General features: G+C 46.5%; 1 protein-coding gene across 2 annotated transcripts in view; it reads right to left on the minus strand.

Moving 5' to 3' along the window:
- The window catches only part of ABCC4 (ATP binding cassette subfamily C member 4 (PEL blood group)), a 201,406-nt gene that overhangs the window by 112,571 nt on the left and 71,972 nt on the right, over nt 1-16,863 (minus strand). For both annotated transcript variants that reach the window (XM_080916846.1, XM_080916845.1), the window contains 8 exons: nt 14,835-14,936; nt 12,463-12,552; nt 11,217-11,408; nt 7,028-7,122; nt 6,740-6,826; nt 5,725-5,821; nt 1,656-1,865; nt 75-215 (listed from right to left, as the gene is read on the minus strand). In XM_080916846.1, the coding sequence (XP_080772972.1) occupies nt 75-215; nt 1,656-1,865; nt 5,725-5,821; nt 6,740-6,826; nt 7,028-7,122; nt 11,217-11,408; nt 12,463-12,552; nt 14,835-14,936 (1,014 nt within the window). The remainder of the gene's footprint in view (nt 1-74; nt 216-1,655; nt 1,866-5,724; nt 5,822-6,739; nt 6,827-7,027; nt 7,123-11,216; nt 11,409-12,462; nt 12,553-14,834; nt 14,937-16,863) is intronic.

The raw sequence follows: 16,863 nt of genomic DNA on the forward strand, positions 1-16,863 counted from the left end.
AAACCCTTGATGGAACGGCACAGCGCCTGGAACGTGTGTAAATGTCATGAGAGGGCACAGGTGGCTTTATGTACCTGCCCCACGACGTTGAGCAGAACAAGGAAAATGATGAAGAACCAGGACGCGCCCGCAGAGAAGTAATTCTTGTAGGCCTTGAAGCCAATTCTCCCTTCCGAACGGCTCTCCTCGGGTTGCACTGCCTGTGTATTCTCTGCCTGTGATGGGAAGAGAGGTGGTGAGCTGAAGAGAAGCACAAAAGCCTTCAAAAGCTGACAGTTGACAATGCTGCAGGAAAAGCGGGTAAGTGAGCAGGTCTGCAGTTGGGCACGCGCTTAGCCCATGCAAGGCTCTGAGCCCAACGGCAGCACTGAAGACAGCAGGAAGAATAACCGAATGGCTCAAACTGCTAGCCAAATGAAGTGGCTGAGTTGAAACCTCTACAAGAGAGGCAGGATAACATATCCACTTATACAGTTATCCGAGCCCCTAGTTTGAAGACTGAAGGTGTGGAGAGCAGTAACAGTTACATGTGTTTGGGTTCTACACTCACAATCTGAAAATATTCAGAGGGGAAAACAGTCGTCTGTACCAAACATGTATAGACACTTTTCTTGGCCATTATTCCCTAGTAATTCCGTGTACCGAGTGCCGATACAGCATTTATTTGTACTGTGAATTTTGAGTAATCTAGAGAGGTCTTGAACTATACAGAAGTACCCAGGTTATCTACACATATGCTGCTTTTACATAAGCCACTTGAACTCCCTCGGACCTTGGTATCCTTGGGGGTCCTAGACCCAAAGCCATGCCATGCTGATGACAAGGGATGGTCTGCCTTCCTTCCTGAGACAGGGCTTCTGTGTGTAGCCTTGGTTGTCCTAGAACTCACTCTATAGCCCAGGCTGACCTCAAACTCAGTAATCCTCCCGAGCGCACCACCAGGCGGCCAGGATGACTTTCTATTTAAAGAAATACTAATGTACACTTGCTTGAAAGTCTCTGGGATGGTACAGACATATGAGCTAGATAGAGACATACATGGATCCATGCTGACTACTAGACACTGTCGTGAACAAGATGTGACCCTCAGACTCATAAGGGAGAAAGGGAACTGACTTTAATAGTCTGTCATGGGCTATGTTACCAGCTCTGTGCCCTTCTTGACTAACAAAGAACATCAAAAGGTCAGTTAACTCCTGTCAGCCATCTAATAATGTCCTACAAATAACTAAACGCAGTGGATATAACATGAACACAGCAAGTCCCTAAGGCAATAGTACTCAAGCCTGTGGGTGACCCCTTTAGGGGTGGGCTGGGACCATCAGAAAACACGGATACTTACATTATGATCCGTAACGGTAGCAAAATTACTCTTGTGAAGTGGGGATGAAAATAATCTTATGGTTGGGGCCACCATGACAGGAGGGACTGCACTAAAGAGTCGCACGATGACAGGACAGTTGGAAAGCACTGTTGTGAGGTGTTCTGCATGGTCAGTCTGGATGCAAAAGCTAAGATGTGCCTGTGGTAAATCCTAAACTTCAGACATCCATCCATCACACAGAAGCTTTGGAGCTTCTCTTAGCATAGTCACTGTGAGGACTACAAGGTCTGCAAGCCCTAAAGAGAACCACGTTAACACAAGAAGAACTCACATCTTGGCCCTCGGGGGCCCCGTCTTTCAGCGAGGGTCTGGATGACTGTTGAGACCAAATTGAGGCCTCGGAGAAGGTTCGGTTCCTGAGTGTTGGGGTTCCTGGGGCTGGGGAGGGCTCTGCTTCCTCATTTTCTTTCTTTAACAGGGAACCAAAATCTACACCAGACTTGAGAAACTCCATGTAAGTCCCCTTCTGCACCATTTCACCCTAAGACAAAAGGAATTTCAGAGGCAGATATTTGTACTCAGTAACTCCAATCATCTGGCCTTAGTCAACTGGTCTTAAGTTACGATTGCTCTTGGGTCTGGAATCCTGGTGACAAGTCTGCAGTAGCTCAAGTAGCCACAAGTGAGAATCCTCCTGTCTGCCAAATTCTAAGTGCACAGCCATATAAAACCATTGTGCTTTACAATTCAAATACAAAGGGCAATGAAGGAAACAACAGGGAGGGAGAATCTACAGAGTCAGGGAGGTCTAGTGAGTACCTCTGCTTAGGTAGGATGAACTTACCCAGCCTTAGCTGGCTGGCTGCCCACTCTGAGATAAGACATGTGCACACTTCCTGGTCTTAGACTAAAACCAGCCCCTAAATGTAAGATCCTCACCAAAGACCCAACATTCCGTACAGCATCTAATCAGGTGGTTTCTTCCTTACCAAAGGAAATAATGTGCAAATATCTTTGCGATGTTTTATTCCACGAAGAGAGACCCAAGTGATTTATCTAAAGTCGCAAATGAATATGGGGCAAAATCCTGGGGCACTGAATCAAAGAAGAGGAGCTCTAAAGTGAGAACAGGTTATAGAAAATGGCCCTGGGCCCCACCTACTCCCCCGGTCCTCCCTCGACCTCACCCCGATCAAGGTGGCCCACAGAGGAAAATCCCAGTGTCTTTGGCTTTAAATAGTCTCGTAGCTGAAGAATTAGGAAGCTATTGCTGCTGCGCCTTCTTGTGGTACTTAGAAGATAAGATTCGATTTGCACACTTGTTAACACAATTGCGCCCTTGCTCTCGGGATCAGTAAGACACATGAGGAAGCTACTGATAGACAAGGAGGGCATTTCCTGAGACTACAAGCTTTAGAAACCCAGAGAGGGAAGCCAAAGGGGCAGCCACGCTCTGTGCTGCAGACAGGGGCCAGACTAATGGTAAGAGCATGTCTTCCTTTCTCCAGGGTCCCTGCTAGTGGGTGAATAAACTGTTGAGTACCAAAAAACTAAAACCCACAATGTGCAGGAGGCAGGATCTCAGAAAACGGTCGCCATGTGCAGAAAGCTGACAAAGCTACTCTGCGCCGACCGTCTCTGCAGGAAGAACACTCATCTCTCTGCACATATTGTTATCCAGCTTGAGGAATCTGAGCTCCTCTTCCCAGGGGGATAAGAAAACGGCTGGAACACTAAGTTGTTGCTAAGGGGGTAGTCATCCCGCCTTCTATAATCTTTGTGGTGAGAATCTATTTGGTGGGACTTTGATTGACAGCTTCCTCACCTCTCTTTGGTAGCCACGTTATCAAGGAAGCCCTGAAGGACCTCTGCACGCTCTCTGCTATCACCACACAGCCTCTATGTGCCATCAGAATGTTTAATCTCTCCCCACTTTCCGCCCCTGCCCCCCCCCCAGAAGAACTACACACAAACATGGTAAACGCCAGCTAACCTGCATTTAGTATTTCTATATTTGGCCAAGAGATTAGTGAAGCATCCTATGGTTTAGACAGAGCTTAAATATTTGTGTTCCTTGGTGTGTGATCAAAGTCTTGGTCCTACGGGTGGCACCCCTAGGAGGTTCTGGAACCTCTTGGAGGTGGATGGGGTCTTGGTGTGTCTAGTGTTGTGACTCAGGCAAGCTCCTCTTTGCACCCTTCCGCACCTGCAGCCGGAAGGGCTTTTCAGCAGGGGGTCCACACGGGCACAGGGTCTCTGACCTTTTCTGCTCATAAAGTGACTTGTTCTCTCAGGGCTCAGAAAACACAGAAGTAGAAGGGGAAGAGGTAAGAGCCAGGGATGGAGGACACCAGGAGAACAGGGCCCTCGGAATCAACCAAGCTCATAAGAACTCACAGAGACCGAAGCGGCAAGTTCAGGGGCTATGTGGGTCTGCACCAGGTCCTCTGAGTATAAATTATACAGCTTTCCGTTTAGTACTTCCATGAACTCCTCTGGTGTTGTGCCTGTTCACAGTCTACCAGTGTCCAACCTCAATGTGATGGCTTTTTGTCGTTGTTGTTTTATCTTATTGTATTTTATGCTGTTACGTTTCATTGGAATCTCTCGGTGGCTAACCCAATGCTGAATGAAGCAGAGGAAGTAATGAAAACGTGCAGGTGCTCAGGGGGCTGTTTTCTACCTGCGATGGACAACGTGACACTCCCCCACCCCCACTGCAGAAGAGAAATACCTAGCAACCAAGTAAACATGCTAAGGAGGAGACTCAGCAAGTCACCAGCAGCTCTGAAAATTCCCTGCTAAATTTCATCTCAATAAGACAGGTTTCTGTCAGGGGTTAAAGGGTGGCCCCCATCCCTCAAGACACTGCAGCTCTGAAACCTTGGGAGTAACAAATGTGAATTCGTTGAGAAACGGGACCTTTGCTGACATAATCAAGTGAAAGTGAAGTCAGGCTAGACCACAGTGGTGTCATAAGAAAAAAAAAGAGAAAAAAGAAAAAGTCCTAGGGCACTGACTCGCTGACCTAAGCATATTCTTCAACCTTCTGAACCACAAGAGGGACTTCTAATTAATTGCCACTGCTAGAACCTAGTGGGGAGGGGGTGGGGGCAACGATCACAGCTGAGACCACATTCCCTCCCTGCTATGTGTAAAACAAGGGCCATGTCAGTCCAAGGCCACTGACCTGTGCTCTAACCCCAACTCTACGTGGGTCCAGCTCACTCAGCACAGACATGGAGACTCCATGCTGTTCATCCAAGCATGCCAGGTAATCTCTCTCTCTAGCACCTGCCTCGGATGCCCCTCCTCAGGTAAAGGCATGTCCTATTACTTTCCTGTCACTGTCCTGTGAGCCTCATTACTCCTCCTACTCTGAGTGAAATGGAGGTCCTAGGGTGGCAAGGGAACACCCTAGGGTGGCATGCTTCTGCATCTTGATTCAGCACCCCAAATCACTTGTGCAGAGTACCATCAAGTGGCCACAGTGGCCAGGCAGCTCTGGGCGGGAGCTACTCACACAACCACTGTTTCTTGTTGTGAGATAAACTCTTCAGGCAAACAGTAGGTGACAATCAAGGACACATGGAAGATAACTTCCAAATTATCTACTGTACCCTTAGATCTTGAAAAGACAAAACAAAAGTGTTGCAAATATTTACTGCAACACAAAAACATTTAAGAAAATAGTACCTTTATCATCTCCCTAGAGCGGCTTGCAAATTTGAGGGAACAATTTTATAATCTGTTTGTATGATGAAGCCTAATGTCTTGCTTGCTATTATCTGCTTGCTTGCTTGCTTGCTTGCTTGCTTGCTTGCTTGCTTGCTTGCTTGCTTGCTTGCTTGCTTAAAGGAGTACATGAAACAGGGTTTTATATATCCCAATCTGGCCTTGAACTCTCTACACAAGAAAACCTAGAACTTCTGATCCCTCCATCTCTTCCTCATAAATACATGGGTGCATCAACACACCCAGTGTATGGGGTGCCCAGGCCTTTGTGTATGTCAGACATACTCTCTTCCAATGGGGCCACATCCCCAGACCTCATATTGGTATTTCTAAAAGTTCTTTGGATATCGGCAAAGATGTGAATCTCAACTCTAGGAAACAGACGTGATGTTAAGGGAGGGAAGGGAGCTTCCCAGCTTCCGAGGGTTCTGGAGCGCAACCTGATGAGAAACCCCAGTTTTAACACACTTGAGGTTCTAACTGGTTCAGTGGACATCTAAGTGGACACCCACAACATGCCTCCAAGAAATCGGTAACCTTGATCTGGGGTCTACTTTACTTTCTTCTCAAGGATGTTTCTTTCTCTGAATGCCATTGCTTGAAATCTGTATTAAAAATCTCCTAACCAAACTTCAAGTCTGCATTTAAAAAAAGGAATTACTTACATCTTTCAGTATGAGGATGTGGCTTGCAGCTTTAAGGTACTGTAGTTGGTGGGTCACTAAAATGGTAATCTTCTCATGCAAAGTCTGACAGATACACCTAAAAACGGAAGCACATTATTGGAGGGTCTCCCAACTGCAAACAAAGGTTCATTATCCCAACTGTAAACAGACAGATGCTCAAGCCGTAATGAGAAAAATGACAACCCAGCAACCGTGTGTGTTTTAAAAGATGTTTAAAGACAAATCAGATCCAAGCTGGAGAGAAGAGTTAGGGGTTAAGGTAGACACTGCTCCTCTTAATCTCAAACGTAAGGCTACTTCTCCATGAAGATGGCTTTCATACTATTGAAAGGTGTAGCAGAATTTCCCCCTAAATGATTAAATAATAAAGCTGACTAGAAGCCAATCACTGGGTGAGGAGGAGGTGGGGCTACAGATTAACACGGAGGCCCTACACTTCGCTGCCACTGAGACCCCACCCTCACCCAAGTAAAAGATCATGAGGAGGGGCCAGCTAAGAGCACTTGCAGAGGACCAGAGTTCAGGTCCCAGCACCTACATCGGATGACTCATAATCATCTTTTTAAGTCCAGCTCCAAGAGAATCCACCGCCCTCTTTGACCTCCTCCGTCTGGTACCTTCACACATATGGCATGCACTCACCAGACACACACTGACATCAAATAAATCTTACTTTTAAATTATGGCGGAAATGTGCTGACTCCCAAACTGCCGAGCCCCTGCCTTCCTTCTAAACCTGTACATCCCCCTCCTTCCTGGGGCCCAGTCTTCCATGCTTAAGGAACTAGAGGAAAGACATACAGGATGTGCCTCCTGTTTTTCAGCCCTAACACACGGGCTCTGGCAGTACCCTCTCTATTTTTCCTACCTTGACCTAAAATGGGTCATCTGGAGGGGAACAGAGGAGAGGGAAGTTGTAGAAATTGCAGATCCATCATGGGATCACTGAAAGGGATCCTGAACACAGAGCTGACACGGGACAGAACAAACTCACAGCTGGAACAGGTGCTTGCCCACTTCCGCATCGACAGCACTGAGCGGATCGTCGAGGAGGTAGATGTCGGCATCCTGGTAGACTGCCCTGAAAGGCAAAGCGAGAAATCAGGCTGGAGAGCATCTCGTTGGTCACCACCGGAGGGATCATGGCACTAGGCAACCGGGTGTGCATTTGAAATACTCAAAACCAGCATCACACGGTGTTGACCTGGCGATTGGGCACCACACACCCCACTCATGAAGCTCCACCGAGGCACATGCCGAATGCCCGTGGAGAGCAAGTTACCGTGCCAAGTTCACGCGTGCTTTCTGGCCTCCGCTCAGTGTGGCTCCCCGGTCTCCGATGACAGTGAGGTCCCCGTCCTCCAGAAGCTGCAAGTCCTGCACAGAGAGAGACGACTCAACCTTCCTGAGCCTCAGTCACCTTTATATCCAGCAGCTTTACTTCAAAGGCGGGGATGGCAGGGGGAGAGCAGGGCACACATTTAACCAAGGACAAAGTGCTCAGGATACTCCCATGCTACGCTTTTCCTGAGGATTTAGGTACTTAGCTATGGTAAGTACTTAAATATGGAATGGGCCAAGCAATGACCAGACTTGCATAGTGACTTTGGCAATAAAGGAAATGAAGTCCTGAAAGGAAGCATTTCCTAACGAAAACTGACAATATGAAAAGTTAACAGGATGACCAGGCTAAAGGAAGCTCATGGCTGGGGCAAAGTGGGTGTGTACGAGGTATGGAGGTGTGGGGCAGAAGTGGGGATGTTGGGGGAGGGGTGTGGGGGGAGTAAGGGTTTGGGGAGACGTGAGAGGGAGGCAAGGTGGGGGCGTGGGGTGGGGGTGTGAAGGGTATGAGGTGGAAGGCGTGAGGTTGGGGGCATGGGATGGGGTGGGGTGTAGGGTAGAAAGCATGGGGGCACAGGGTGTGTGGGACATGGGGGGCATGGGGCAGGGGTATGTGGGGCATCAATTCCCATTGAATGGTCAGCCAGGGCTCAGATCCAAGAAATGGAGGAAAGAAAACTGGACTTTCCTTTGGGACCCTAGGAAAGGACATGTATCCAAATCAACATTTTTTATCTGAATATTAAACTGACAAATTATAGAATCTCCAAACAACAGGATAACAGACAGGTCTCAAACACCCCAGATACGAGAAATATCTGCTAGTGGCTGCTGATAATAATCACTGGCCAAGTCTGGCACAGGCAGAGCCAGCGTGGAGGTTTGTTGTACACGTGATGCTTTATGACACAAGCCCTGATTTGATGAAAAACTGTGAGCCATTTATTGTGGTCAGCAACTATGTGCGTGTGCACACAGAGAAGGGGAGGGGTGGGGGAGGGGGAAGGTGTAGAGAGAGGGGGAAGGGGATGGGGAAGGATGGAGGCGGGGAGGAAGGAGGAATTTGAGGAGAAGAAGAGAAGGGAAGGGAGAGAATACATAGAGGGCCTCTGTCTCATTTGCTGCCTAACATGCTCTGTCCTGGAACGTCTGCTGTGACCATTCTGTAACTTGCTGATGTCACCGAGGACTGAGGACGTTTTACCAAACCGGAGGGATGTTGCTAAATGCTCATTAGGATTTAACCCCTCACTATTTTCATCCTAGATGTGATTTTAAGTGATACGTTTCTTTCGATTACTTCTAATTACATTGGTAACAACTTTAAGTTGTCATGAACGTATCCGATACGAGAGATCTGGTTTTTTTTCTGGTTTCACTTCAGTGCTTTTAGGGGATGAGTGTGATAAGAGTCTATACACAAACGCCTTTGTTTTACTTGTCCAATCTACGTGTTTATTCACGGATTTAGGGGAGAGCATTTTAACAGTGATAAAACCACCGTTTGTCAAAATCCTGCCAAGTCTGTATTTTTACATGAATTAACCAGTGTCTTTCCAGGCAATCTAACAACCCCCACTTAATAACAAGGGACTCGGAGGTGCCCAGAATAGCGCTGCTCCATTGTGGAACTTTTCTCCCTCACCTGCAATCTGTGTGCAACTGCAGAGACCTATTATGTGTGGCCCTTCCTTCTGTCTACTCACTGAGACCGACTCAAAAAAGGACCCAAGGATGCCATCCTGGCTAAGTGGTCCGCCAGCTGCTGGAAGATATAGATCTGCTCTTTGGCAGCTTCATAAATAACAATCCAGCACCACGGCAAAGCATCCTGGAGATCCTTACGCCTGGGTTTCCTCCTGCAGCGTCTCGAGGAGCATGTGACACAGCCAGGCCCGCACACATCCAGTGTCAAAGGAATGTGTGACAGCCGGGCCCACATCCCCAGCACAGCAGCCCTCATGCCCAGGAAAGGAAGGAGAACAGACCAGTACAGCAGTGCCTGCTGACAATCAGGGAGGCCACCAGGCGGCCCCGCCCTCGGGGGACACTCATTCTCTCCGAGCTGTACACAACATGCCAAAGCACCAAGAGGATTGAAGCCTGGGTTACTGGGTCTGTGATATGGGTTCAGTCCTCCCAGGTGGCTTTGGGAGGAAGCAGCCCTTGTCCCCAGACCTACTCTTCTACACAGATGTCCAAAATGCAGTAAGGGGAAAAGGTGGGGCTGGGCTACCCCGGGAGCAGGGAGGCTGGTGAGCCTCAGGGGTTGAAAGATTTCAGTAAAGAGAAACACCTTCACATCCGTGCCTCCCACATTCTCCTCTGTGTATACACACCCAACGCGCTCTGCTTTCTAGCAGACTCAACTAAAGAGTAGCTGCGTACAGGGATGCACGTGACGGGGTCAGGGATCACCTGATAGGTTTTCAGCTTGATCCAGATCCTCTCTGAGTGGGGACAGTAACACTGGATACACTAGGGGATTAATAATAAAAAGACTCCAGATTCATGTATCTGTGTGTGTGTGTGTGTGTGTGTGTGTGTGTGTGTGTGTGTGTGAAAGAGAGAGGGGAGGGTGTTGGGGGGGTTCAGACTGGGCACAAGAAGTCAATTATTCTGTGGTTGGGTCCCCTTTCTTATCCAATGTGTATGTTCACTACTTAATACGAATCTAATTGGCGTTACTATGTGTTATCATCATCATAAATGACCTGGTGTCATTTATAAATAATCCCTCATACAGTCTGTGACACTCCGGCTACTGCTCAAGTGAAATCACACTTTCCTCAGAGGGCTGGCTAGAGGGCCTTCAGCATCACACCTCTGAGGGATCTGTCTGGCCTTTTCCTCTGCTCCAAGAGAGCAGCTGAGTGTCTGGGATGCTAGAAGCAGGCCCTGCCACACAAGCCCTCACAAGCTACTGCTGACTGAGTTTTACAGCCAAAGGGAGGGGTGCTGCCCGTAGCATTCGGTTTCTGTCTTCCTGCTCCCTGGGGTTCCCCTCTCAAGTGTGCACAGCTTCTACCAATCATCCACCAATTTTACTGAAATCCTCATGTGTGATAAAATATTCCATCTCGTTATTCTTCTGGGCAGCTCAAAGCCATTTCTGAAAATCTCCCCTCTCCTGATGGAGTAAGTGTTGTAGAATCAAAAAAACAAAAACAAAAACAACCTACTAAAGCATTTTTTCTTATAAATAAATAAATAAATAAATAAATAAATAAATAAATAAATAAATAAATAAAATAAAGGCAAGTTGAAATTGGGCCCCAGCTGTAACCCCTTCTGGGTCATTCTCAGTCAGGCAAATTGACTGTCAGAACACAGCACCACAGACTGGCAAAAATGTGGGTCGTCTCAAGCATTTCTGTCATTTCCTTACACCTTATAGGCAATACAGTTGTGGCAGCCATACCACCACAACCCTCTGCCCTCTGCCCTCCACCACCCTAAGACACTTCGTTTAAACACAAATAATGAAAAAGTTCACAGATGAGACACAAAGAGTCCAGAAGCCCTTAGGAAATAGCTTAGAATGGGGCTTGGGGGAAGGGCCTTCAAGAATGCAACTAGAAATGACTAAAGACTCGTCAGCAGCTGACTGTTGCTAAAGCTGTGGGATGGGGAACATGAGGCTTTTTAGAGGGGGCACACTGACCCCTCTAAAAATTAAAGTCCAGGGGCTGGAAGGATGGCTCACTGGTTAGGAGCACTGGCTGCTAGGAGCCAATTAGATTCCCAGCATCTGCGTAGTGGCTCATGATCACCTGTAACTTCAGCTCGAAGGGATCCAGCACCCTCTCCTGACCTCTGCAAGCACCAGATTATATAGGCACACGCGCAGTCAAAACGCCACGCACGTACAAAATACATAATCTCTTTTTTTAAGTTAAGGATTGTAGACACAGGTTGGGAGGGGCGCTCCCCTAGAGTGAACACGGCCTTGGTTGTGATGATCAGCACACGCAGATGGTTAAAAACTGAACAGAACTTAATAAAACCAAAGCAAGCAGTGATGGGTGGGGGGGTAGGCAGGCTTCCAAAAGCTTAGCCGAAGAATCATAACTCAGAAAACCTCCCAAAGGCAGATTAAATGAAGTACAGTAAAGCCAAAAAGTCATCACCTTCTTCAGAGCACAGGCCTTGATCACTTTCTCGTACCGCTCCTTCTCATATTTCTTCCCAAATAAAATATTGCTCCTCACGGTTCCGGAGAAGACCCAGGGCTGCTGAGAAACGTAGGCGATTCTCCCGTGCACGCTGGCCAGCCCACTGGCAGGAGGCAGCTCACCCAGCACTGCGCTCAGCAGCGACGACTGAAACAGAGTTCACAACACACATAGGCTCTTAATGTCAGCACAGAATAAAGCAAGCTCCGGGCCCTGCGCAGCCCAGGTTGACAAGCACCAGCTTCTCATTTAAAAGGACGCTAGATGCTGCAGTTAAAACAAGAAAACAATACAGAAATAGCATCACTGGCCACAATTAAGTGATGCTTATTAAAACAAAAACAAAACAAAACAAAAAAAAGCTTAGAAAATAGGTCGTGACAACCCCTATCCTCCCAAATGATCTTGCTCCTAATGCAATGTTGGCTGCACGAAATGAAGAATACTAAATATAATAACCACTAACGATCTTTGCTGGGCACTGTGGTGCATGCCTATATCCTCAGCACTAGGGGCATAGAGGAGAGACAAAGTCAACCTTGGCTACAAGTTTGAGGCCTGTGTGGGCATTCTAAGATTCAGCCTCAATCAATCAATCATCAGTCAACCAATCATCAATCAATAAACCAAAAAGAACATTGGCAGCAATAGAGGCCCAGCATAACAGAAGCTCCGCCCATTCGATACTGAGCGAAGCTTCACATCCTCCTGATAATCCAGATCTCCTTTAAGTGCTTGTCCCAGAATGGCCCATGCACCAACTATGCATCCGGTGAGCTCATATGATATTTATTTAAAGGAATCCTGAGGCACAAATCTTCATCATACACAGATGGAATCCTCTACAGTTTAACAAGTGTGTGTGTCCCTACCATGACCAGGAGTCTGAGACGCTACCCAGAGACCACCAGTCTGCCTTGCACAGGACCCACAGCTGCCTGCAACTGGGCTTCTCTGTACATCTTTTGGTCCAAGCACAGCAGAAAGCACGGCTGTACTTCAGCTAAGTATGTACTGGCATGACGTGGGTATATCCTAAGAACTGTTTAAAGCTGGACAGCCTCCAAAAACCCTGGAGCACGCAGCAGCCACACCGGCAAAAAGAAGTGCCCAACTCTCTAGTCCTTCCATCCTGAAGAGTGGTCACACTAAGTAATTCCCAGAGAGTCAACCTGAAAACAAGACAAAACAAAAAACTTACCTTGCCTGCTCCGACTGGGCCAACCACAGCTAACAACTCGCCGGGTCTGGCAGTGAAGGAAAGACCTTGTAGTGTAGGAGTGTCTAACGCCTATGAGGTAAAGTTTACAAAATCATCTCACTTTAAAGAAATAACATAATCTTTAAACAGGAGAAGAAATAGAACCACAGCCCACGTATCTTGTATCTTCCTCGCTTTAGATGTTATGTCTTGACAGCCTTTTCACGATTCTTATTCAAATAAATCCCACTTATTCAAATAAACCCAACACATTTAAATAAACGAGCCCAGATTTCCATATGTATACAGGATTTAAGCAATAGAAAGGACAATTCCGTATTGAGAGACTCTTGGCTCATACTAAGGCACTGAGACAATGTTTTAAATAGAACAAGGCACATAGGGGAATTTTAATCATTCCTGCATCTTCACTGGAACCTCAGGTTGGAATCTATGTCATTAACTCCCACCAGGTGGCAGCAGAAGAGTGTGGCATGCCAGACTGTGGTGAGCACTTCAATACCATCCCTAAATGGCTTGCCAGTGAAATCTGGCAACGCCCTAGGGACTCAGGATGACATCTGATGTCATAAAGTTAATCGCAGGAAATAAAATCTCACAAATCTGGTCAATTCGGGAATGAGACCTTGAGTTTAACAACAACAACAAACAAACAAAAAAAAAAAAAAAGTTAAGCCATTATACTCAGTGTAGGTTAGTAGGTCAAAGTGATGTGGCGTGCATTACTCACTCCATGCTGAACAGGGTCAACACGGTCCTGCTACTATAAATGCTGTGGAGGTACAAGCTCCAACACAGCGGGTTGGGGGGAGGAGAAGTCACATTATACTATCAGAAATCGTGAGCAATATACACATTTTAGCAAAATGTAAGACCCTATGCAGGTTTTAATTGAAGTATCCCAAATTCAAAAACTTAACACAGGGTTCTTTGATGGCCCAAGTGTGAGACTCCATCTGTAAATTCGCTGATCAGTTGCACTAAGGCCATGTGTTTACGGTAGATATGAGGCACACACGATTGCCGTATCTATACTTGAATCTCGTCATCAAGGATTCTTACTATGTACATGAAAATATCAAAAAATCTGATATTCAACCTGCACTAAAATTTCAAGAAACCAATCATTTTTAAGGTGTTTTATAGTTTCTCAGTTAAATCTTCTTCAAGAACCCAAGTCAAATCCTATAGAGATTCTAAACATCTATATAGAACTTCCACGTGTTTCGAAACTCAACTGAGAAAGAAGCGAGTGCTATGGGGTCTTAACGGAGGAGCACTGACCAGAAGCAGAATGAGGCTGCCTTTCCAAATCAGCACTCTGGCTTGGACAGCCTTCAGCAGAACCAAGTATGGGAGAGAGGAGGGTGACTGACATCGGGAGCTCAGACAACCTTCAGAGTGTCAGTCAGCAACAGTAAGACCTTTCGTCTAAACCTGACATCATAATACACTCAACGGATGGCAACTGTGAAGCATGATGCTCAAATGCTGCTGTCTGTGGACTGATCTAGGAGGGCTGACTCCCAGATCCGATACCATCCGCACTGCCTGTGAGGTACATCTGTGGGTACCACACAGTTAACGCTGCAGCAAATTCATCAGTAGTCATCACCCTAACCCTTCTGTAAGGCAATCCAAGGGTTGGTGTTCTCAGCACACTGAGATGTCTCCACATCAGAAGGAGGAGGGCGAGGACAAGGACGAGGACGAGGTGTGCAGAAGAAAACAGACAGGAAAGGCAGCTTTGGAGGCTTTGCCTCTTCAGTCTCTGGATCTAGATACATCGCACAGTGATGCCGACACTGATGCGCCCTATACAGCCTGCAAGCTGTACCATCCCCTGGGGATATAGCAATGATCACAGCAGAGAGCAGTAATGAGCTGCCCCTGTGGAGATGTACAGTCCCCCAGAACCACACACTGTCGGGCCAAAAGGCCAAGTTTGTAAATGAGAACCTTTTGTGAATGTGAGATTAACCGCAACCTTCAAGAGCTGGAGAAACAGCTCAGCAGTTAGGAGCCCTGGCTGCTCTTCCCGAGAACTTAGATTTGGCTCCCAGAACCCACAGGGTGGCTTGTAACCACTTGGAAGTCCAGTCCCAGAGGGTGTGATGCCCTCTTCTGACCTCTGCGGGCAGCTCCACACAAACATGTACTCAGACCCTCATACATACACATGAAATAAGATAGTATTTTTTAAGCCCAACTTTCAACATTTTGGATTTTCAGAAATTTTATAAAATGTTCAGGAGATGAACTGATCGCCTTTTACAGACTTCGTAAAACGCTCAAACTCCTCTACATCATCATCGTCACCCGCAGTGCCTTGGATATCACAGGGCAGTTACCTTGTCCCAGAAAGCGGTGAAATCTTGCACGTGAACAATGGCTTTACCATCCGATGGTTCCTGGGCTTTGCGCTGTGGCAGTTCATCGAGTAACAGAAAGTTCTAGAGAAAAGGAAAGCATGGGTTGTTTCAACTACAGAAATAAAACATCAATAAAAACCAGTGTTTCCACAGAACAGCTCCGGATAGCCTAAGGATTATTTTTCCAACTCTATTTAAAGTTTTAAAGGGTGGCTCTGGGGGCTGCCTCAGCAGTAAGAGTGTCCACCACAGAGGCTGCCAATCTAGTTCAATCCTAGGACCCACAGGGAGAACAAAGAGTCGCTCACGAGTTGCTCTGACCTCCACATACATGCCTGAACATCATATATGTCTCCTCACACAAAGTAGATAAAGCTATAATAAAAATAACCTTAAAAATGTCAATTCATATCAGAAACATGCTATGTATTAACAGATTCCATACCATACACATGTTTCACACACACAAGTTTCAGACGAGAGCAAAGTCTTTACAATGTTCTCAACAAGTACACCAGTTCCTTCATAAAATGAAAATATTAGTAAGAAAGTGAACACGCATATAACTGGACATTGGTACTGTTTTGACTGTGTTTTGTTTTAATAGTAAACACATGGAAGATGGTAGGAAATGATTGGATGAATATTTACTGGAGGCTCATCATAAGCAAACATCATGCTAAAGCCAGAAGAAAAGCAAAGGCTGTTCCCAGAATGAATGTAGTCACGCTGTAAGTGTGGGCAGAGACTGGGACCCACAGCAGAGACTGGGAAAAGGTCAACTCTGCCCATCTTCCTGTCCATCTTCTGGCCACGCCCTGCCACCTGATGACATGGTTCAGTCACTGCCTGCCTCCCCCAGTACTGAATCAAGATGTCACAACTTGCTGTGACCTCAAAGTCCTCATTCTCAAGCATATGTCAAAAGCATCTTCTCACAGTGACTGCAGGAACAGCTGCATCCTCCCTGTCTGCTGTGTCCCACCCCATTGGTGGGTGTTCAGTGCAGTCTAAGCGGCAACTCGAAGCCCGGCTAACTGTTACAATCCAATGACAGCAAATATAGCAAATATCTCATTCTAAGGGAACAAATGAAAGATTAACAAAGAGAAAAGAAACAAGCAATATTAACAGAACAATAAAGATAATATACAAAAGTAATTTCCTGCTTGAAGGTAGAGCAAGCGGGAAATGAGGTATATGGTAAGAAGAATTTTTAAGATGATCAAAGTATAATATATGTACATATATATGAAATACCATAGCCACACCCATTGTTGTGTATGATGTGGTCTTTGGGCTGAGCCTGTAACTGAGTACTAATACCATACTTACATAACATAAACAATGGCCTGGATTTGAGCCCCAATATGAAAAAAAAAACAAAAACAAAATTTGAAGAGGTAGTTTTTTAAAGAGGTGATTAAACTATAATACAGGCTCTGTACTGTGAGTGGGGCCAAAGCTCTTATGAGGGAGACATCACCCAGCATGCAGCTCTCTCTGTCTTCTGCTCTAGGAGAACACAATGCCCCAACCCTCCAGATCAAAAGGCAGTGAGGCACCATCCCGGAATCAGAAGCAGATGGCCAAACCTGCTTAGACTGGTGGACCTGGGCTTGTACCTCCTGGCATCCACAAATATGAAAAACAAACTTCTATTCTTCATAAATCATGGAGTTCCGTTACAGGGGCACAAACAGATTAAGATACCCCTTCAGAAACACACCTTGATATCCTTAGTACCCCCTAGAACCTTGAAATGTGTTTTCATTTGGAAATAGGGTCATTTCAGAGACACAAAGACGAGGCCATGTGTAGGCCCTAAATCCAACACAGTTGGCTTCCTGCGATGAGATTAGAAAGACAGACACACGGGAACAAACATGGCCTTGGCGACGGTCAGGAGACATCCAGTTTGTATATGAAACCTCACAAGTAGCTTACGTGACATCGATACACTTATCTGTGAGAAGGGCTGTACTGTGGGTGTTCTTTAGCCACAGGC

Source organism: Micromys minutus (assembly GCF_963924665.1).
Source record: "Micromys minutus genome assembly, chromosome: 5".
Classification (NCBI taxonomy): Eukaryota; Metazoa; Chordata; class Mammalia; order Rodentia; family Muridae; genus Micromys; species Micromys minutus.